At 32.9% G+C, this 25642-nt stretch overlaps 2 protein-coding genes across 5 annotated transcripts in view; one reads left to right on the forward strand and one right to left on the reverse strand.

The window, feature by feature from the left end:
• The window catches only part of Fife (regulating synaptic membrane exocytosis protein fife), a 145710-nt gene that overhangs the window by 105632 nt on the left and 14436 nt on the right, over positions 1-25642 (reverse strand). For all 4 annotated transcript variants that reach the window (XR_014435471.1, XM_083080502.1, XM_083080503.1 and 1 more), the window contains exon 2: positions 4725-5058. Coding sequence is in view for 3 of the 4 variants with exons in the window: in XM_083080502.1 (XP_082936628.1) it covers positions 4725-4763 (39 nt within the window). In the remaining variant the exon portion in view is untranslated. The remainder of the gene's footprint in view (positions 1-4724; positions 5059-25642) is intronic.
• LOC145960802 (cytochrome c oxidase assembly factor 3, mitochondrial-like) overlaps positions 1-25642 on the forward strand; it is a 132613-nt gene that overhangs the window by 77351 nt on the left and 29620 nt on the right. The gene's annotated exons all lie outside the window — the stretch shown is intronic.

Below are 25642 nucleotides of genomic sequence, written 5' to 3' on the forward strand. Positions count from 1 at the left end.
GACACAAAGAATCACGAAAAATAATTAATTAACATTTTTTAATTGTACCTTATTAATTAATTTCATGTCGAGACGTTTTCTGATGCTTCATCGCTCTTTCGCGCGATATGACGCTTTAATTTATTTGTTAGAACGTGATATTATGTGGTGTAACAACGATTTAATAGAATTTCAATGATCATAATGATGAATTGTACGTTGTAACGCAACGACGCATCTTATCGCCCTCTTTCATATGATACGCTAATAGTTCATTCTAACTCACGATTCACATAGAAAAATGCGAATAATCGCATTTACAATGAATTAGGGAATAGTTCCATTTTTTGCTAATATGGAAGATGATCGTTAATGAAATTGTTCGTCGAACTCGAGTAGCGACATGAAAAAAAGTGCGTTTCAGAATCCACGCGATAACGCGATATCGACGAACATATTCCGAACGAATATATTCCGGATATTTCGACTTTTCGTTTCTATATAACATTGTAAATGGTGTGTAAAAAAAGACTTTCCTATGCGAATCTAGTGTTCAGGAAAATGTACTGTTTTAGCAAGAGAAGAAATTGTCCCGGAATACAACTCTCGGTAAGACAATCTCTTAGATTAGAAACGGTAGCATTGAAAGTCAAGTAACAATATTGACCTAATTTGATTAATCTTAAACTAGCGTCGACATAAATAAAAGTATTATTGCGTGCATTAAACGTTTTGAACGTCCCTAATTCAATAAATTATTTATTAATGTAACGATTTAAATATGTAAATATGACAAGATTAATTCGCAGATGTAAAGAACTGAATATCGCAAAAGAGTTGCAGGGAAATAACGAAATAAAAAGCGCCGTGTCAGCAATAAGTAGATTCCTAGCAATCGTAATAATACGTGCAGCAATATAGCATTTCCTATTTAGAAATACTATATTAGATATGATCATATAATTGAGAAAATGTCCGTGCGTGGGTGAAGCGTATTTTCTGTAGAATTTCTGCGACGTCAGAAAACGAGAAACTTCCCGCCTTTCACAAGATCCCGACCTTTCGTATTCGTTCCCGAGTTGCTCGAGTTTCTTGCCTGCGTTACAAGGAAACGCGTTGGCGGAAAATTTCGTCGGAAAGATTAGACGTTCGACGTTCGTGATATTTTTCGATGATGAAAGAGACGAGCCTTCATGCACACATGACGGTGTCGCGCTGGAGATGACAACTTGCGGGCGATCCGGTCATTACCACTGATACAACCACTTTATCGCGAAAGTTTGTTAATAAAAGTTTTGCTTTGCTTGACATCGATGGGGTGTGGGAGGCGAGGGAGCGAAGATTTAGTGATACAACGGGTGGATTTCACACCCTTGCTAAAGAAAAGAGAGACACTTGGGAAAAGTTGAAGATTCTGATTCCGCTGGAGAATAGGAATAAAGATGACTGAGAGGAATATGCTTTTAACAAGATTGCGCGCTGCTTTGACGCGTCGTTGGCATTTTGAAGAAATTTTAAACGAGAAATATTGCGAGTAATTGAAAATGATATGATATAATAAAGTTATTTGCGAAATGACGTCTTAAATAGAATCTTCTGAATTTTAAAATAAAAGTTCGATAACTTTTTTTACTTGTGATTTCTAGTTTTGTTATTTTTGTACTGATCGAATCTTGCGAATAGAAAATACACGAAATATGAAAAACTTTAATATATAGTAAGTAGCACGAAAAATATATCAGAGTAATATTTCCGTTATCGAATATTGCTTGGACATGAAAGGAATATCGTACCCTTTTTTACGTATTTCACTCGTCGCATATTAGCAATCGATCTCTTCTCAAGGTTTTACGTACATAAATGTGGTCGGTATTTTTATACGCGCGTTGTACAATATTAACACACAGTCAGTGAAATATAAAACTGTCTGATCTCCGATGTAATCTTGGCGGCGCCAGATCCCGCGTCGACGATGAAAGTAATGGCGGTGTTCGAGAAGAATCGCCAAGAGAGGGTCTCGCAGTCATAAAAAGCGAACCTCCCGGTCGTATCACGATCGACCTTAAAGGCCATTGCCGAATATTGGGACTATCGGGGAACAAATAAATAATCTCGCGCCCGGGACTCGATAAATTTTGAAACAAACGATAAATATAGCCGTATCCTCTTATATGCGAGAGATCGGCTGAACCATATCGCGTAAGAGGCGAGAAAAAACACAACAACCTCTAAAAAAGAGAAGGTAACGCGTACATGATATTCTTTTCAATATCTAAATTGGAATACGAAATTTTTATGAGAAGATTGAAAAAAAATTTATCAGAAGAATAAATTGAATATTAAAATTGTTTAGAATAAGAATTCGTATAAAAATAAAATTTTATATTGGTTCATTAATATATTTTTTAGTTAGATACAAATGCTCTTCGAATCATATGTATTAATTGTAAAAAAATATTTTCATTCTTTTAAATATTGCGAATATTAATATTTAGATAAAAGCACTTTGCTCTCATAATTTTTTATAAAACACAAAATAATTTAATTTAATAGTATCATGGATCGAAATGTAAAAAATATTAGGAGCGAAATGAATAATAACAATGATGTGTCTGTGCTGCAAAATTTCGCTTATTGTAATTTTACATTGCGCGAAAGAGATAAATGGCGAAAAAAGTATCGAATAAAACAGAATCAAGTTGTGTCAAATATTTAAATGAAGATAAAGAAAATATTCAATGCGCAATAAAAATCAGCGAACCGTGTGACATTCAATATCCAGTGGAATGTTAAATTTATGACAATAGCGACGACCGGATGTAATTTTAACTATATTTTAAAAATATGCAAAAACATCTCCAAAATTATTTATTGCAAAAATTAATGTATCATAGATTATTTTTAATCTTACTATTATTTAAGCAACGTTAATTAAATTGAAAGTCGCAAAATTATGTGAAAATCAAATAAAGTCAAATATTTTTCAAGTATTTATATCTCTCTTTATTGATATAAATAAAAATGTAAGAAAAGTGAGGAAAAACAGTGCGGAGAGAGATGATACAGCGAAGAAATTCCAAAGCTACTGTAAAGCCGAGAACATAGAAAGCACAGAGAGGACCGACGTACAAACATTTTCAGTAGCACCGACTGAGAGGAACACTGCGTGCAAAAGCTTTCATCTCATCAGGCTGCTTTTGGAAAAGCGCGGACATGGCGCAAAGAGATTTTCTACAAAGAAGCAAACACATACATATGTACACATATGTGCGCGCGTGCAAAGATACGCAGCTATGCGCGATTAAGTTTATACGCAAGAAGATCAAGGACATAATCCTTGTGTCATGACTACACGTGTCGCGAGTGCAAGCTGTTTCATCTTTTTTTAGATGTTTTAACAGCAAGTTTGTCGCAATGTTAATCTTTTTGTCACAAAGCAAATTTAATTAAAAATTTAATTCGCTTATAACAAGCGTTCAGAGCAAATAAACTTAATCGATTATATAGATTTGTCAACAGATAGAAATGGAAAAAAGACTCCTACATCTTTTCATCTTTTTTTTAACGTAATTATTATGAAAAAAATATCGAATTAAATAATCAAGAATGCAGAGACATATGATTTATCACCTCAGTTTGATATATTACGTTAAATATATTTGTGACAATGACACAGTGCAATATTAATTTCATTGTTAATAAATTTTAATATTCAATTTTAATCATGTCTTACGCCATTATATGAAATAGCATATATATACTGTAATATCGTGACATTAAAACGCGGATTTTGGTATTTAATTATGAGAATAGTCAGATTACATGGCACGATTAACGTCAAATGGAATAGCTTTTACTGATTGAGAGAGTGAAAATAAACGTGTTGAAAGAAAATTTACAATTCTAAAGTGTGACTTTTGCCACGACCGATTTGTACACGAATAAATGCTTTACATTGCCATTGATCTCGACGACCGAGTCTCCTATATCTATATATATGTATACCTTAGAATCTGACGCCTGAGAATCTCGAGATCTTAGGGGCAGGTCTGGACAGATAGGGGGGACCGTCCGTTCCGTCCGCTCCGTATTTTCGACGAGATCGATGCTAACTGTTGAATATTCGATGTGCCGTGGATATTCGCGAGGATGAAAACCGATCGTTAAATAACCAGTCGCGTACTCCGGGCACGATCTATCGATTACCTAGAATTTTCTATTCTGATTCGATTCATGCAGATCTCGCTGTGCAACCTGCGCGGCTCGGCTCACGTGATGTAATTACGGGCGTTTTAGTGTATAATTCGCATCTGCATGGTTTTACATTTCATTACGTCTAAAAATACTCGATTGGAAATGGTAACGTGACGTGACGTGATTTTCATTCGCATTCCAATCGCGAATATCGAATGAAATCCATATTACCGGTGTGTCGAATGCAATTATATCGTAGAATCTTTGACAATTAGCGCCATGTGTAATTCGTATTTTACTATGAATCTGGCTTTATTTTTTCGTTATATATTAATATCGTATTAAAAGCTCAATTTTCTTTTTAATTTAATTTCGACGCTACTCCTATCAAATTTGTATTCGAAAGCGATACATCGAGTTTGGATAAATTATGTAATAAAAATTCCACGAACGAAATCATTTCATAATCACCTAAAAGAAATTAATTATTTTGGCCTATATATATTAATGAGTGATTTGACAATTCCACATAGAATTTTTTTTATACTTACCTTCTTCATAAAAGATTTTAGTGCGTTGTTGCTAAACATCCTGACGGCTCTTCGATCCCTTATTCTCAATGGAGGAAACAGGGGATCTCTAAGTCCCAATCGCGTCTCTCGTCACTTCCTGCTGACCGCTGTTGATTGCCGGCATAAAGATCCGTATCTGTTGCTGATTCACAATCGCGGATCTTGGCTCACAACATTCCTGTGACAGAGATGTAGAATCTTGTTTGACGACAGCTGGAGCCATGCGGCTCGCCCTCCTGCCGCGAAATCATCTCCCGCGATTGTTATCGCTCGTTCTCAAAGTGACATGTAAGCCTGTGCGCCTTCGTGTATTCTGAAAACCAAATGTCAATTAGTTTAATGACGTACGAATGTAATGCCTCGAAGTAAAAATGCGCGTATAGTCACCGTCTATAACATTTACAATGTAATACGATATTTTGTTTAAATAAATTCATATGATAAATGATAAATACGAAATATATAAAAATATGGATATGATATATAACATATAATATATAATATCATATAACATATAATATATAATATATAATATAATAATTTTTTTCTGAATTATTAGCCTCGATATATATTTCATAATTATCATCCCATCAAACGTTCTACATTTATTCATAAATATTTTCAGTTTGCTCCGAGCGCAATAAATAGATCTTCTATTTTCAGGGAAGAATATCGAGGTTTTCGCAGAGTTCTCGTATCACTTTGTAGTTTGCAAACAATACTCTCGTAGCTTAATGTTAGCTGCTTTGAAAGGAATGTTTGGCCGAACGTAACCTCGTTAGAAAGTTTAGACAAACAAATATTTACCAGCGTAAATTAATATCTGGCTTTGTTTCGTCGCGCACATGATGTTAGTTGCTGAGAGCAAGCGCACGTCACTAGATGATTAATCTCAATTTTCCGAACGAAAATTGAGGAGTAAAATTTTGAATATATGAAAAGATCGTTATATTAATAATTTAATTTCTAAAACATATTTTGACTTTTTAATAAAATTATATTATTTTATAATGACGATATATAATCCTCTTTATTCTCAGTCTATTATTAACGAAAGTTAATTTTTACTCAGAGTTGCGCAAGTTCCTCATAAAAGTTGAAACTGTTATACTTTGATAAAATAACAGAGAGAAGCTTGCTTGGTCTCCTTTATGTTTTATGCTCTATAAAATTCAAACAGTCGCAACAAATCTACATAAAGAACTACACATATAAAAAATAATAATTAAAATATTTATATATTTTAACGAAGTATTTTCAATTATTGAAAGGCGTCGAAAAAATCTTTAATTCTCTCAAATATAACTGATGGAATTATAATTACGAATATTTAAATTAATTTGAAAACATCACAGCATCCAAAATTAATAATATAGTTGCATGAAACATATTGCTTTCCCATGTTTAAGATAATTATTAGTGAGCAAGAATAGCACGATTCTCTCTCCCTCTCTTATTTGTATAATATCAATAAAAACACAAATAAAAACCTTAATTAGGCAACCTTAATTAGGCTCTATTCGACAATATAGACAACTGTAATTTAAGACAGAGGAAAATAAGATGTAATTATGAGACTAATGCGTTTGAAATTGCGCGATTTGAAGTCATTAAAAATGAAATTTTCTACCGGAAATTGCAAAAAGAGAGTATGTATCAAAACGAAGCTTGCTAAATTTAATCAACATACTGACACTCTACAATATGCGTACTCCTCATTAGCTGTAATTTCAATTAAGGAAATCATCCACGCGATAACTAAGGGCCTTAATTCCCGAGCGTAGTTGATCACGACGGTATTATAATTACGAATTCAAACTCCATAACGCTGCTGTAGTTGTCGAAACTAATAATAAATTTATACAGATTTACATATGACGTGCTTACACATAATTTCACGTGTACACATTTCTGCTGAATGTAATCAATAATTCTTGACAATAATGAGATATTTGTAATTAACACAATCTGTACTTGTGTTTTTGTCTCCGCTACTAATTACGTTAACATCATCATATTAAATGCTTGTTAATAATAACTAATATTAAATAACAAATTTAAATTAATACATTTTCATAAACTATAGACTTTTCTCTCTCACATTGTTAATTTATGAAGTTTGCAATGATATCATTATGTGCAATCAGTGAAGATAATCACTTTCAAGAAATGAAATAATCCTCGATAAAATAAAACAATTTGTGACTTAATCACATATTTTTTTATTATAAGAAATATTTCTCGTTGAAAGTTTTTTGAATGCGAGTAATCTAGGTTTTATCAGGTGTCAATTTCGAATCCGAAATATTTTTCAAACGATGGATTTCGCAAAATTCATCATTTTACAAACGTTAATTAGTGCTTTCGCGGCCATTTGGCAAGTTTGTCAGCTTCAATTTTTGGTTCCACGAATTGATTCCGCGGCAGGAAGCCGACGGTCTCACCGCATGCGCTTTGAAAGCCGCACTCACTCTCTTCCGCATTCCACGGATCGGACAATTAACCTGTCGTGCGGTAAGACAAATTTCAGGTGCAACCGGTTTTCATGGCTGCGTGAATCATAGTAATTGCGATGTAAATGGCTTTGTTAACCATTCTGTTCAACGGAATTAACGCTGCCGCGTTTCGCCGTCGACGCTAAGCGCGTCGTTGTGGCCGAAATTTGTTATTGCCTCTGGGTTAGAATTTTCGCATAATATTACGTGGTCTCGCTTTACGTATATACTCCATAAAGTATGAGCAACAAACTGACGATATCGGACATAAACCTGCATTAAGAATACAAATGTTGGCCGTAAATTAATTCGGAATATTTTAAATAAAATGTTTTGTTTCTAAAAGTGAGGGCAGAAAAAAATTCGCGCGAGATGAAGAGACTCTCGTGGAGATAAAGCGAAAATGCGTTTGAACGATGAGACGATTATAGCAATTTTTGGGGAAGGAAGGTGAAAAATATGAAAGGGATGATGCGAGAGCGGCATGAAAAGGTGATGGAGAATTACGGAAAGAAGTACGGGAAACAGAAGCGCGTACGAAGAGGAAGGAACGGAACAATGGACGGAATGGAATTTCAAGCGCTCCGCGCTCGTACATAATACCCTGGCGTATATTAATTTATCTCATAATAATCCCACCGTGGTGGATAATATCCCTCGAACGTAGGCGCTCATCGCTCACGGACGACGAGAAAGGAAGAGGAGGACAGCAAGAAGCAGTCCGGTATTTGCTCATATTAATCGCCGAAGTTAATATTCGCGTGGGATGACACGATCGACAGGTTAGCGAAGCACAGAATTGCAGAGTTGCTCGAAAATCTGACGGATCCGCGAGAGTTGGAGGAGATGGGGTTCTCGTATCGGATAACACGTTGCCATTTGGTAGATCGTTACTCTTCTCCCCGGGGGGATTAAATTTTACGAGCTACGTTAATTAGCGAGAGCGTAGGTGGTTCGTTCGTATTGAGAGAAAAGGAGTGAAGAGGAGGGAGAAAGAGAGGATGTTAATGATTGGCGTATATCGCGTGCTCACGGCGAATAAAAGCGACTCGTATTTTCGCATCGCGATTAATGCCGTATCGTTTATGAGTTAACATATCGTATATTTTATATTTTTTTCTCATAATAAGATAGAAATTGTTTTCCTTTTATATCGAACCCTTTATCGCGATCCTTGATGTTTGATAAATGTTAATTTTCCATAAATTCGCTTCCAGTATTCTTACAATAGACATTTAGTATTGAGAGAATTTCGTTTCAGAAGGTATCGAGATATTATGAGTGAAAATCGCAAAAACAGAGTCGTATATAGACACCATAACACGCAATATCCGCGATGAGTAATCGCTATAGAGCGAAACGTAAGCAAACCACCCCCGCAATTTGTGATGAATAATTTGACTAAAGAAGTCTCCGATAATACGAAAAGCGAACACAAAATTATCCAACCGGAGAGATCGATTTATGCACGAAAAGCAAAAAAAAATCACAATAATTATTGAAAAAAGAACGTGGATTATGTATGTATGTGTGTAGCTACGTTTATAAATGCAACAATGGACGGCACGCTTATGGAATCTCAAGGATTTATAATATCGACGATAGTGAGAAAGAAAGCAAATGAAAAGTGAAGAAGAGCGAAGAGAAATTTCTTGCTGATGCGGCATAGAGAAATCTGTAATAGAAGAATACCATAAATGTGCAGATAACGTTTGAATACCGAACGATACATCGCAGAGCTTCCATTCTTAAACATCGATCTGTTATGCATACAGTTTTGCGATTCACATGCTACACATCAAATATGTATTATTGGGATGTTAGATACTTCGCTCAAAGTGTATTCTATTCCAGTTTTAGATACAATGGATAACAAATTTCCATTTCTAAAATTAATTTAACAATTATTTCTAAAATTATATAAATTGTTTTTATACGATATAGTATTTAGAATAATATTTATATGCTACATTTAATACTAATGGGTACTATTATTTAACCTGAGAAATGCGATTTTTGTATAATGTTATTTAAAAAAAATCAGAAATTATATTTCATGTTAAATACAAGATCCTATTTTTTTAAATTTTGAACTAATAACAGTATATACTATTGGAATACTTTCTTTGATAACTTTCTTTAATATATTTCACTTCAGAATTACATTACTCTTTCTCCCTTTTTCTATTTTTTTATAAATTTCAACAAACGTATCGTTAATTTTCTCAACACGTACGTTTTGAATGACTTTTTGCCGGCTAAAATACACACAGTTCGCATACGCGAATTAAAATCGTATCGTCTGCGGTCAAATAAAAAAACTAATATATTGAAAAAAACAGTCGTGAAAGCAGACGTGTTAGCTATTGCAACGCAACGCTACATTGTTTTACGAATACGCAATATGTGAGTGGTTTACATTTCTTTTATATGAACAAAATTCCATGGAAAACAGACGAATAATAATGACATGTGGAATAATAGAAAATTATCGTCGCCATATATATTTAGCCTTTCCGTAACATCGCAGACAATAATCCTGCTTTCCGTGTTTTTAACTCTTTGAATGATCACGTTGGCATAAGTGTCGTGTATGTATAGCAGACATTAATTAAATCCGTCGCTCAAAGCGGTGCATTATCTGTTTTAAAACTACTTCCCTTGATTTATGAGAAATATTCAAAACAAATGGAGAAATAAATTTAATTATTATTAACTCAGTTTTAGTGATCTATAATACTTGGTCCTAAGTTCGCATATACGTTTATATATGTTTTATAAAATTTATTTTATTTTATTTTTATATTTATTATTATGTTTATTATTTTATATAATAATAAATATATAAAAATTTAAAACATTTTATTTTCTTTCGTTTTGTTTAAATTAATTGTTAACATTAATTCTTAAATCTTCTCTCTCTCATATTTTGAATATTTATATAGAGTAATAGAGAGGAAAAAAATATTTTTTCACAATTTGCTCAGAAATTTCCAGCAAAAATTAAGCTTAAAACGACATCATCTGAATAGATTCACCTTGAATCAATTACATTCTTGATTCTGCGGTTATGTTTTCGAATATCAAATAAGCCCGTAGCCAAATTGGAAATGTTAACTCGAGAGGAAATCGAGAAACGACCGCGTTAAATTGGACCTCTATGTGTGGTCGATTGCACAAACTGTCAGACATTTACATTCGCGGTATGAGAATATATCTTGATCAAATATGATGAGACAACTAATAACTATTCAATTACATAGAATTGGAAATGTGTGCGACATCTATTTAGTGAAAGAGTGAAATTATTCAGAATATTGCGTCGAGGAGAATAAAAAAGATTTTGCATTGCAATATAAGAACTAATGCAATTTTTATGAATTATAAATTAATTCTTAATGTTAGATAAAATTCTGTAAAGCGTGTGTTCCTTAATTTTACAAATTACTATTTAATAATATTTTTACGAACAAATTTTTGAAATCTGAATTATCAAAGTATGATTACGTATTATATAAATTTATCCTTGATTCTCTTCAATCATTTCGGACAGAAATACATCATGTCGTGGGAAGAAAATAAATGAAAGAAAGAATTCCGGTCAACTTCTGCTTATAATCCTCGGTTTTCTCTAAGAAACGACGAAACAATTTCTTTGTCCACACTTGTGATACTTTCGTATAGCTTAATAGTGATAAATCGCTACGCTGGGAAGATCGATGATTCGCGAATCTAGACCTCGTTTGTATGCAGGGATTATAACGACTCTCGTTACAAAGCAACCCTTGGTCGATCTGATCCTCTCCGTAAAATGATGTTTGTCCCAGTGTGACTACTTGTTGAACTCGTATATACTTTAATACCGCGCTAAACCACCGCCATCGTTGCACGTTATTGTATGTGTTGTTTTATTCTCGCGTACAGGATTTGCGAATTTCATTCTACAAATTTAAAACTGTAATAATACATATTACGTAAAGCAAATACACACATAACGATACAATCCACGATTAAAGAAACACAATGTAATATCAAGGTGATTTAAATTTGATAAATGTTACATCTTATTGTATATATGTATGCGTGTATTAGAGTAAATTATAATTTAAAAATATTATATAAATCGAGAAAAAATAGTTGTAAATATATACATATATATCTCGGAAATATTATAATAATTTTAACCTGATATTGATTTGCTCTACACCAGTAGTGAATTTTCGTGGATGGTAATTTTAGCTGTTACTACTTGTTGGCTGATTACACGCTAGCTGCTTCTACTTGTTGCGGCTGATCAGATAGAATGCTCTTTCTCTTATCGGCACTCTTTCACATCTATTTTCTAGTAAACTTAAGTATGCACTAACTTCCGAGGAAACTTTATCTTAGAAACTTTCTTTTTTATCTGCATTTTTATACTACTTCAAAAAAAAATTAAATTTTGAGTACGAAATTGCAAATATTGTTCCATAACTCTTGTAAATACAAACAACGAACAAGCAGCATTCGCTATGCGATTGTGATAAAAATCAACCAATATGTATGTGTATTTTGATTATTAATTAAAATGTAAAGGAAAAATGGAAAATATAGAACACTTTTTTATATAAAAATTATTTTTATATAGAAATTTAATCTCTATTTTTACTTAATGTATTATATATAGAAATGCTATATTTTTTAAGCATTATTATACACATATACACATACAAAAAGCAATAAAAAATGGAAACAGAAAATTGAAATTAATGCTAAACAGTGAAATATAATTAAATTATTTGTTTATATATATAAATTAAAATGTGTCTGAAATATTTTTTGATAATTATTTATAAATTCTGATATCAAATTTTAAATTCGAAGGTACTGGCAAATATTTATCTTTTTATTAATCTCATATTAATAATTAATATTAATCTCTTTTTAATATTTTTTAATAAAAGTGAACTTTAGCTTTATCATTCGAATGAAATCTTAATTAAATCGGAATAATATATATTAACATTATTTAATGGGGAGAAAAAAGTCATTTGATACGATACTCGTCGTGTAAAGTTCGTTATTTTCACACGCGACCTTATTTTCTACCATACGTGCTCGCCATTCTCGAAAATCTCGTAAATAGTATCAAGTTAGTAACGATCGATCCTCCAACGATGTCTGACTTTTTGGGACTGATCACTGATCTTTTGTTTTTACTAAGCTCGCAGAGCAGAAGAAAAGATGAATTGTTCTTTGAAATTCATTCGTTCTCACGCGCAAAGGCATAATAAATGAATCTAATCAATCTAACTACATCGACCAATAGTTCGTTACCCGATTTCCTCTTTGCGAAATTTTTTTTTGTTAAAGAACGTCACTTTCATCGCGAGTCATTGAATCTAGAATAAATTTCGTTTCTTTGATATCTGCGCCGGCAAATTTACTTCATTAAAGTATTTTTACTTTTAAGAGGTTTTAAAATTGATTGCCAAAAATTGAGAAAATTTATTGAGGAGATATTTTATCCAGTATATTCCACAGATGACATGCGCAATAAATATATGCGAAATTAAAAATAAACACAACAACAATACCCTCTCTTGAGACCGAAATTAAAATATTTATTTTATGAAAATTCTCGATCTGTTATTTGTTTGAAACCGAAGCAAATGAATTTTTATCACATACAAACATAACGTATTTCTATGTCAATATGACACATGCACGGGGCGTATACACTCTATCAGAAATTCTAATACAATATTTTATATTTATCCTGTCTTATACTGTATCTGCTCGATAAAAATCATAAAAGAATAATATTTTCCTCAAAAGTCGCGATACTTTCATCTTTTTACGAGCGGAAATTTCTGTCGCACTATTGGATACCTTCATCATGCGTAGAAGTGTGTCGCGCATATTTATATATGCATTATTACATACACATCGTGACATGTGCAATATTCTGTGAGTGTGACATGTCATCCCTGCATGCAACGCATCGATCCTGCGTGTACGTCACTATACGCGTATGTGTTGCGCGAGAGCGGATTCGAACCTATTATCCTATATCAGATTTCATTCGTGTAAGCGCGTCGCACGTGCGTGTCGCGCATCCGCGTTTGTTACCTGGCGGGTTTATTACGTGTTGCACGAGCTGCCCGAGCGTGTGTGTCGCCAACATCCGACTGTTGTCCCGCAGTACCGAAGCGTCGCCCGTAGCGGATTCAATCAGGTCTTTTAACACAAGGGAAATGTTGCTGCAATATTAACATTGAAATACAAAAGCTTGCTTTTATTTATATAAAATGATATGATTAAAATTATTCCCCTTTTGATAATTTTTTCTATTTAATTGAACATGATGTTGCGGTGTATTTTTTTAGAAACTTAATAAATTTATATTATATCTGTAAATGGCGCAAATTTCCAAGTGACTTTCCAAGAAAAAACGCAACTTTCATTCCCGCGAGAGATCTCGTTATGCGCCACCACTTTGCGGGAATTACCTTTCCCCTCCTTTTTCTGAGAGCAGATTAGTCTGAAAGTTTTCTCTTGCGACCACAGCAAAAGTTACACGCGCATGCAAAGGTATAGTTACGCGTAACCTATGATTACGATGTGAAAATGAAATTAATTTAAAAGAGTTCATAAATTTCATTGAATACACACACACGGATAAAAAAGCAACAATATCCTTTCCACAACATTATTTTTACAATGTTATTATTTTACTTTGTTATATCATAAATGCTAAAAGCCAAATCTAATTAATCACAATCAATATGACAAATGTATTGCAAAAAATTTAATGAAATCGTACTTTTTTATTACAAATATAATTTAATATATTTGTTGTGATTTTATTTTATGGTACATAAAACAAATGTTGAAATGGCTAATTGATGGTTGAATTCATCAATCTTCGTTTAACAGAAAAGCTATAACATATTGGTGTGCAGTAAAATTTTCTTTGGTTTTAGTAGCAAAATTTAATGATTGCAATAAAACACTAACATTCGTTATAATAAAATCTAATAAGTACATGATACTTTTAATCAGTAAAAACAATAACAAAAAAAAGAGAGAAAAACTTTTAATTTTTGGGAAGATGGATATTTTTATATGTTTTATATTTTTATCTTATGCTATGCGATAATCAGATATATCAAATAAATTATACTTGTTTTGATGTTGGACTCAAACTCCTTAAAGAAAATTGATTTCTATAAAAAAATATATTGCGAAAATACGGTAACAAAACTGTTATGATTTTTCTTAATTAATTTGCTAAAAAAATTTTAGGCTTTTATTTAAATCATTTTTTTCAAATCAATCATTTATAACTATTGCAACAAAACTCTCAATTGATGAATTCTAATTTGGCTATCAACGGATGTTAATCGTACTTCTTTACTATCGCTTATTTGATCACCAGTTTCAATTTCGTGGTAAACCACTTATTAAGGTTTGGTAATTAAATCGCGCCCGACAACATTATATGGCGGTCATGTTATCGATTCCACTATAATAAATTGAAAACGAGAGATATATGTAATACCTCCCTTATGTTGTAACCCTTATCACATAGCTTCCTCCGACAATAGAAAAGTAAAATTTTATTTAATATAATTTTTTTTTAATATAAAATATTCTAAGAGAGAGAGAGAGAGAGAGAGAGAGATAATGTGCATAAAAAATGTATCATAATTTTGAAAGCCACCATTCTTCATATTCAAATAATTTCATAGAACTTTATCATGTATCATTATGTGTAATTAATTAATTTTTTATTTAAAAACCTAAAAAATATTATCAAATGAGAAATAAATCACGTTGCAATTACTTTTGTGACAGCATGGCTCTTGCAATGCATATTATAACGGTAATTCGTTACTGTTTGCCAGCAACGTCGAGTAGATCGTAAAGGCAACGAGCGTATAGTCCATTAAAGGGATAACGAGAAGGATGTTAAACTTTTACGGCAGGGTCATCCATAACAGAGTTCGCTAATGAAGCTGTCAGGTATTAAAGTGTCGTATCTAAGGACGAATAATTATTAATGATGACTTCAATGGTTACTCTGGAGCGTTTCCTATACGTGTCAAAGAAAAAGTTAAGACAATCGACAAGAAAGACAAATCGACTTCCGCAAACAAAGCGGAATTTCAAGGGGGATGAAAACTTTTACATAAGCTTGTGCGTACAGATTGATTGTGTCAGGTAAACGATCAATCAAAATTTTTCAGGAAAATATTGTGAAGAAAATAACGTGAAAGATTTATTTAGCGTTATAAAGTTGTGTATGCATGAATTGTCAAAATGACTTATTGAAAGTTTATGATACATTTTCCTGTTTATCGCACATGCTATGCATCTTTCTTGGCTTGGAGAATAAATAAAATCTTTTGACTTCTCAGAAAACAAAGGGATATATTTATACATGACCCGGATGCGCAAATTTATTTTTGGAAAATAAAAATCTTAAATCTCATGTTCTATTGTGCTTATCAAACATTGAGAATGCATAAAGTGGGAAATTCAGAATGTTTCACCAATGACTCTTTACAATCTTTCTTTCAATCGTGTAAAAACCGTATGGACGAAGAGAAAGACACTTCGACGAGTCGATGGACGATGTCGATATGTTGCCAAAATGCAATCTCGATTACATTGGAAGATAGCCAATAACTGTGACTGCGGTGCACAAAAGCGTATAATATTGCTTTCGAGTTATCTTACAAATTCCGATCAAGGTTTATTGACATCTTTAAGAAAGAATTATATTGCATTCCTTTCCATTCATTCCTTGGATAGAATAAAGAGAAACTTATATAAAGAGAGTAGAATTAAGAGATATACCAAACTCATATCTGCCTCCGAAGATTCTCTTATAAAGTTGGAAAGATTCTTCGCATGTTAGAGATCCGTCTAAATCGTTTGATCTTTTTCTCTCATTTCAAGATTTAATTAGAAATGTTGAAAATTTTTTATTGTGTGTTCTTTTTTATTTGTAGGAAAATTACACATAAGATAGATATAAGAAACGATCTCTAAAATTGCTTTGCCGAAAATTTAAAGCAAAAAGCAACGAATAGAAATTTGCAGAAAATACATTTTTACTTTCGTAACATTCAATTAAAACCGCGATGAAACAGAGAATCGCCTCAATAAGGTTTTTAATTAAATTACTGCGATGCAAATTCGGACAACAAACGAACCGCAACATATAGAGATTATCAGTAAACGAAGGGTGATGAGAGCGATAATGCTTAATTCGCGATATCGTCCATCAAAATCGTCAAGCCTTTAATTATTATCGGTCCGGAACATCGATATTTGGGTCGAGGTTTGCGGTATAAAATCAGCCCTGTGCATTCCACTGGATATTCCTGGAAATTCAGTTGATGCCCATATATATACATATACATATACGCGAATGGAACGGACTTATTCTAGCGGCCGTTCTCGTGGCCGTTCTAATTAAGCCGACGGAAATGGATCGCAATACGCGCGGCGTTATTTAATCGATATCGCGCGGCTTCGTACTTGGAGATGTCCCTTTATTTCCTGAAGGAAACGACGATCCTCCGCTGATGAATACCACGGCTGCGAAAATTAATTCGCTCCGCACGTTTCGCGTGCATAAAAGGGCCCGGAAATTTGTTTTGCACGATATTCTCGAAAGGTCAGTTTAAACGATAAACAAATGTTTACCTCTGAAAGTTATAACGGACTCTAACTCGCAAAAGTCATAAGGCAGACACGAGCACATGTGATCTTTATGACGACATTTACGATTTCCCAATAATATTTAATTAATAACGAATCGTAATCTATGGTCAAACTGCTGCTAAACATATTTATTCGATTCTCGAGTTAGATACGTGCATTCAAAACTAGATTTGTAAGTTCTTATCCCGACAATATTGTGTTCATTAGCTCCTTTATTAATCTTGCTCGTTGTACTGCTCAAAGTTGACTTTGGCGACTCGCCTTTTCTTTGTCTTTTACGAGAAACGGGAAAGGCTTTTGTGCGCGTTGCACCATCGATCGACTCGATTAAGAATTACCGGTGACCCAATCGAAGCTCATTCCGCATCGCAATCAAGCACGAGATAAACTCGATCCCAGAGGGCTCGCTTCTGCGATTTAGCGCAATTTCCAGCGACACACACGTGTAGTACACGAAAGAAGATAAGCAGAGGTGAAAATGCGCTCATTGCAATTGCAAGATGCAAGAAATCAACCGTGTTGACGAGAATCTCAAGTTACGTACGCTCGACTACCTTGCCACGGTGCATGAAGGCAGAAACTGTTTCTTATCAGCTCTGAATTTAGAGCACTGTAGATCGAATATGTCGTTAGGAACCTAATATCATTTTCGCTTGCCTTTCATTCATCGTCAGATTGTGATTTATGTTTATTTTATATTTATTTTATATTTTATATTTAGAGTGAATTTCTCCAAGTCAATTTTGACATATGCAGAAAATACTTCTGCACGCGTTGCTATATTTATTATAAAAAAATATATTCTTTATATGTATACTAATAGAGAGAAAAAGAGAGAGAGAGAGGGAGAGAGAGATAAAATCACATTTTGCACAGTATAATTCAATATTATAAAAAATTGTTTCGACTCCTACAAAAAATTCATCCTTTCTTAATCGCCAATTCTCTGCACGTTGATATCATCAAGGATGTCTATTTCGCGCACAACCTTGTATCACATTTAATAACGCCTAGTATGCAAGCAGGACAAAGCTCTCACGCTCTCAGTTGTCCGTTTCGTGCTCGGCCGAATCGGTTGTCGTCGGTCGTAACGTGGATAATCTTGCAAGGATAACGTAGAAAGACAGATAGAGAAAGGGAGAGGGAGAGAGAGAAAGAGAGAGAGAGAGAGAGAGAGACCGACGTTGGCTAGGAAATGGCTGCCACCTGTAGCTATTGATCGGCAGGGCGGCGAAGCCGAGTATATGTACGTGCGGGCGTATTTTCCTTTCGCCGCGCTTCACCCCCTTCGCCTTCCGACTGCTATCGGGAAAGCCCTGTAAAGCTTATGTTTTCCCTCGTCCTTCGACGTCGATTCCTTTGCGACAAGTACGTACATATTGCGTATGACGGAACTTATCCTTCGTAACGTCCTATGAGAGAAATTGAGGCTTCACGAACGCGTTATGCTGTTACCTCACGGCTTTTATGTCGTGCCTCTCGTAGTCGGTGCATTACGTTGTTTTATTGTCGCGATATGATTGGCAAAATTAAAAAATGTAAACGCGACAACGTATAATAAATATAACGAGTGATAACTTGTCCTTTAAAGCTTAAGAAATATGCACGAGATAATATTGCGAATATATAACTAACATTTGTTGCCCTGTGTATAATTCTATTTTTATATAATTCTAGAAATAATAATTCTCGGAAGAAAAACATTTTTTTCTATTTTTCCTATGCTTCAGATCTTTTGTAAATCTTACATATTTATATCCTCGGTCTTATATTTAGTTTCAAATAACTGCTTTTCTTTTTAAATTTATTTCTAGTCGGGAAAACGAGCTTATACGATAATTGCATCTAAATTTAGAAATTTCCTCGACAGAAAACTTAAATTTAAAATCGATTTTCTGGAAGCATAATTTTTCAATTAGAAGTAAACTTTTAAACTAAGTGTTAAACAAATTATAATACGAAAATAATATATTTTTACAATTTTTTGAAAAAAGGAATTTCTTGAAACGCCCTAAAATATAAATTGTTAAATATAATAGAATAAAGAAAGAGTTTCAACATATATATATATATATATATATATATATATATATATATATATATATAATAAATAAAAATGCATCAGCAGGGCAACTGTTTTTTTTTTAATAATTTATTATATATATATATATATATATATATATATATATATTTTGTAATAAATTATAGGAAAACAGTTGCTCTATTGATGTATTTTCATTTATTACATTTTTATTTGTAAGCACAATAATGATGCATGCATACATATATACTCGTATATATTATTTTGATTACGTATGTAACGTAACAGATGTGTTAAATCTGCATGACAAATAACGATATATCAATGTCAGAAAAACAACAATGGCGATTTGTAGAATACGCACGATGAACTGATTGGACCAATAAATTTACCTATAAGAAATATGGCTATCCTTGTGGCTATCGCGTGAATAGATTCCTCCAGTTATGATTTAGTATCAAATACAAATTGAAGACAGAGAGATACAACAAAATAGTATAGGATGTTTATTCCTATAGAAGATATAACCGTCTCGATTGAATCTTTTTTCTTGTGATCCGCCATAATGCGGAAGATAAAGGATCTTTATGGGGTCGTCATGGAGGTTCTACTATCTCGGATACGTCGGATACGAATTCGAATTTTATTAACTCTTCGTCGATTTAATCGAGCCATATAAACATGATAAAATAAAATAACACGGCTATCAACCGCCAAAATGTGTTATTGCTCGCCCTCGCTTGTAGTTTTTCAAATAACGTTGTCTAGCTTGTTTTTTTTTGTTATATAAATACGAGCATAACACGCAGCTACAATCTAGTTAAATATGCATAGATATTTACGAAGAATTTTCATTGGCATTTGTCCTACCACTACTAATTTACTTTCATAATTAACATATTTAATATTAAATTCTTTGTGCTTGCGCGAGCGTCGTAAAAATTATAATAACGTAACTTTTTCATGGAAAATTTTCACGTAAACGTTACTCCTTCTCTTTCAATTCCATTAACGTGACACTAACAAAAAATAAAAAGAAATCGACCTAGTCTATGTTTCTATTTAAGCATTATAAAAAGGTTGTAATTACGAAGCTAAAAATCTTAAAATTGCAAATTTCGTGTTTAAACAATTTTTTGATTATTCCTAGAATACAAAAAGAGGATATGTTTCATATATGTATGCTTGCATAGCAATAAATATTTCAACTGCAATTTTAATGTGAGTGATTTTGTTTGTATTGCAAAAATATTACAAAAGTAAAAAATAATAAATTTAATAAATTAGCGCCACATGGCATATTTATAAAGAGAGACGCGTTTTCGGAAATTTTGCAGGATGTTTGAAGAAAGAACAACGCGTGTAATTCACGATAGAACAGAGGAAAACGAACAAAAGCCTTGACCGCTGTTTTTTGCAATATTCTCTTACTTCTTTTGTTACCGACTTTACTTATTTTATAATTATATCTTTTTGTAATTAACATGCTATCCGCGGGCGAAGCAGTTCTTTAGTCAATTTATTGCTTCTTTGACCTGATGAATTTTCAAAGTATTTCTGAAAAAATTTTTTAAATAAAAAGTTTGTGCAGGATTTCCCTCTCTCGCTTTGAAAAAAAAATTTATCCGAAGAAAATCTTGACATCTTAATATTCTACTTGTTTTATAACGGTTTATTGTGGTACAATAATTACAAAAAAGATGGTTAGAAGACAGAAAAATTTGTTTTCGCAACTTGTGTTCATCTTTGGAATTTTGTTGAAGTAATTAAAGCTGATCGATGAGTCGGCCATACTTCACAGAACTATGTTAATTAATTAATGAATTCTTTCGCTTCGTATAAACTTTGGCAGATGCCATCGCGAGACAAGCGAAATGTAGAGTGCAAGCGCGTCTCAGTCTTGAGATACCTATTTAATGGCTACAGTCGCGCGCTAATTATTCAAAGCAACGATGTGGCAATAAGTTAGACGATATCATTCTCGTAAATAATGATAAATCATTCGCCTGACTGAGTACAACTGAAAAATCGATATTTTAAATAAACGCCAGATCTACGACAAAATGTCATATCATTTATTTACTATTTCATATTTTTATCAGTAAAATATTTTTACATTATTATATTGTATTTTTTACATTATATTAATAAAATAAAAATATTACTAATATTACTATTATTAATAAAATAAAATAGCACATATATACAATATAGTTAATAGTATAATATTAATTGCTTTATTATTTGTGTAATGCAAATATTGAAGTTCCTCTATTAACTTTTTCAAATAATCAATTTAAGGAAATGTTTATTTTTTAATTATTCAATAAAATTTGAGCCACTTTTAAGAGAAATCTTGCGCCATGAGCATATTCACTACAAACAGAATTGTGCCATTTATTATTGAAAAGCAAGCAACATTCGATCTTTGTCCAATAATCTAATCAAGACTTTGATTCGTCAGTAATTCGTGAATCGATTCCAAAAATTGATATCATGCGCGAATTTCCGAATCTCTCTATTGAAACATCCATCACGTTCCACATGGAACATTATATTTCCGAGGAGTACGATGGTATCCTCCTCAAAAGTGTGATCGAGGGTTCTTGGAATCCCAGAAGGCTCTCCTAAGGCCTAGTTTCACAATAGTGAAAGAGATACGAGAAAAGTCTCTTATGTACAAACGACATCGCGTCACGGATTTTCCGGCCGAGCGAATGGTCGGCTCCGGTCGACGTCTTGCAAAAGTTACTCTAATATAAAAAGAGTCTGGAAATATCTCTACATTACTTCAACGCTTCAATTCTTTCTTATTTGAAACTGTACGTTGCGGAAAAATTTTTCCTCTACGACAATGAAAAATATAAAGCCAAGTTTCGCGTGAATTGACTTATATTTTTCGACCATGCATATGCTATCGCGAATACGTCAAGTCCCTTCAACACCTTCGAACCCGAGTTATAAATCGAGTGATCGAGTATCCGCTTCGATCCGATGAATCGAATCTTTCATGCAGGGCGTGAAATCCCAGTACACCGTATTTCGAGTACATGCAATTCTGCCAATCGAAAAAAAAGGAAACAGGAGCACATTTCGTATGCAGAAGGGACATTGCGTTGTAGACTGCGAACTCACGTATTCCGCACGTCAGTTCCCCAGAGACGTTTACGTGTGGAATTGCAACCGTGAAAAGAAGTAGTGGTAAAAAAAAATGCGAATATATTTTTTTTTCCCAAGCGACGCGTCGGGACTTATCCTAAAAGAGAGACAGCTTTCAATCTGCCGGAGTTTTGGGAACAAACGCGCGGTTACAATATCTCGTTATATTGCGCTTGCAACCTCGTTTACAGCCAACCGCTATTACTTCCCTTTCGTAGCGGCGATGGATTTGTCGAAGGCTTACTGTCGCGATTTCAATTTTTGACATTCGTGCACTCGACAGAATCTGTTTCACTTCACCATGTTGTATCCAAGCTAATGATACAAATGATTAAAGAATATAAATTTTAAAAATAAACCTATTTATATATATAACATAAATTATTATAAATTAAAATACATGCATATAACACTTTAAAAAAATTTTATATTAATATGAAATATAATTTATTATCTATCATATTCTTATAATATTTATCGATTTGAAACAATATAGAATATTTGCGATATTCGCGATATTAATGTATATTATTTGAAAAAATATACGCATATATTTAACTCCAACACACATTCATAATTTTAACTGCTTTTTTTTTAAATAAATACTTGAAATTTTATCAAAATCTAGAATGTTTTTAAATTAGAAAAATTTGAAGAGATAATATTAAAGAGAATAATATGGAGAGATTATTAAGTTATGTAGAGGTTATATTATGTTAAGAAATTTCCTTGCCTCTCTGCGCGATTTTTTCCCAAAGAATAAACATTGTTTCTTTTGAGAAGGAAAGTCCAGTTTCAAAATTACGAATAATATGTTACACTGTGAACCATATTTTACTCCGCGAGAAATTTCAAACACCAGGCTCATAAATCAAGATGAGTGGCGTTAAAAGAAATCAGTTGTCTGGTTTCATTAGTTACAGGAATTTCGAAAGTATTGACATTATAATTCTCTGCCTCTCTGTATCATATTCATCATGTGTCACTTAACATACTTTGCTCTCGAAAGCCATGTGGAATATCATATCCAATTCATATCTTTCAGACACGTGAATCCATATCTTTCAGATATTAAAACGAAAAGAAATCGCATCAAGTTGTCATTGTTTGCATGAACATGAAATTATCATAGTTTACGATATGATCATATCACTTTTATATGTAACATAATTATGTAAATAGAATTTACAATAATCATAGTATTACGGTTGCGTGTCAAAAGAGTAGTTAACATCTATGTATCAAGAAGCATGACACATTTTTCTCTTGAATAAATAAAAGGACGTACATATCGTTGGAAAATAAGCGAACTGATATAAATGACCTATATGATAAAACTCACAAAAAGGATGAAAGAATAGATAAAACAATTCTCTTATGACATTCGTTTGGTAAAAGCTCATGCGAGATATAAATCATCGTTCTACCCTTGACGATTTTCGTTTTTCTACTGTCACTATCGCTGCGTGCCAAGCTTATTCTCGAACTATCGCACCATCATACGTGCGTGGATATATAATTCATATCTCGGTTAAGCAGAGACAAAGGTGAGGTAGTCTCGGCTGGAGGAATCGCATTAATCATCGAACGAACAACGCACACGAGATTTCCGCGGATAAAAAAAAGGAGGAAAACTGATGGCGAGAGTGAATAACGAGCCCTTTAAATTATCATCGATAGTAGCACCCTATGACGCGTTCGTTTTATAAATCATGAGATACCTATACCGGATGATTCGAAAAGTCACCCATCGCCGGAAGGTAGGCAGAAATTGACGGATATTTCGCGATAGAAATTTGTGAAAGGAACGCGTGTATGCAAAGTGCGTGCGTGCGTGAATTTTCGCAAGGGCGAAAAGCGAGTCCGATAATATGATCGCGTCACGCATATTTCACGGCGTACTTTGCCGGTTCGATCGCGTAATTATTATTCTCGACTTATGCTCATTGAAAACCTTACGGCCGGCATTTCTCGCGTGACAGTGGATATGTACACCGTGCGAATTACGATACGATCTATGTTCTCGAATTTACAAACGTCTCAGTTGTTTAACGCCGACGAGATGAAATAACGATAACGTGAAACTGATGACACAGTTACACGCACAGAAAGTTCGAAATATTTTACTCAAAATATTTTACTCAAAAATTAGTTTTTTATATTTTTTTTATATGGTATTACATTTATTGAGTTTATATAAATTGTGGCAAGAATTACGAAAGATACTTCCGTTTAAGCATCGCGTGACTAAATTTCATATCTAATGTTGTTAGATTACTACTACCATTAACGGTAATCTATTAGATTATTATGAACTTTGGATCAATATCAATAATATGATCAAATGATATTCCAATTTCAAGTTACGAAATTGATAAATAAACATACATTATATAGAAAGAATATCGAATCAGCATTTAATGTTAAGACATATCGATCCGATAGAATTGAAAAAGAGATCGCAGTGAATTATTCAGAATCGAGCGGTTTGTTTTTGATTTTAAATATGCAACGGGAAGGAATATAACGAGAGAGGTAAAAGATATTGCATAATACAATGTGTGAAAAACTCATACTTGGCAGGCAACTTATCAAGATATTTCAGCCATTAAAGTCAAATCAATTCACGTAGCACACAACTTCACTAATAGCTTATATGTACGATATAAAAATAAAGTAGTACATGTTATGACCACATTTAAGTAAGCTATTATTTAATTAGATATCTAAACAGAAACTTTGAAAGAGACATATTATCATGTCATGTGACTTTTCATATGTTTTCATTTTCTATGATATTATAAGTATAAAATATATAAAATATAGTGTACACACACATATATTATAAAATATATATTATAAATATAATATATATAATAAAATATTCATATATTTATAAATATGTAATATTGATAAGATAACTAATATATTTAGTTTTCTTCTTATTATTTATTGAGATATATATATTATGTAACTTGCATTCTTGATTGTATATTATATAAACTATCGCCTGCATAATTTATTTACAAAAACTTCAAAACATATGAATTTAACAAAAGAGCAAAAAACGTAACATTGTGTAATATTACAATACATATACCGGTGATTACAATATCACGCGTTTTCATTAAAATGCAGCATTTAAATTTCCCTTGAATAATTCACAAATACAAATTACATGCTCTCTACTGTGAAATATTTTTTTTGCATTAATTTAACAAATTACAGTGTTCCCTCGATAGAATACAATGCAATGGAACGTGAGCTCTTGATATGACATGATAATAGTCCCTGTCTTAACACAATGTTGTTTTATGTAGCTCGATATTAGGGCCGCTTTCAAGGTCCGCTGAAAGTACACAAATGACGTGTAACGAAGGTGCGTTTCCTCGATAGGAAGGAAATTCTTTACCCGAAGCGAGAAACGACTTGACGCGAATCGAAGGCCGACGGAGGTAAAGAGGGAAAGAGGATTGAATTTCGCT

Source organism: Camponotus vicinus, unplaced genomic scaffold, assembly GCF_025532165.1.
Source record: "Camponotus vicinus isolate PSW18456_S1 unplaced genomic scaffold, iyCamVici1.0 SCAF_10, whole genome shotgun sequence".
Taxonomy (NCBI): Eukaryota; Metazoa; Arthropoda; class Insecta; order Hymenoptera; family Formicidae; genus Camponotus; species Camponotus vicinus.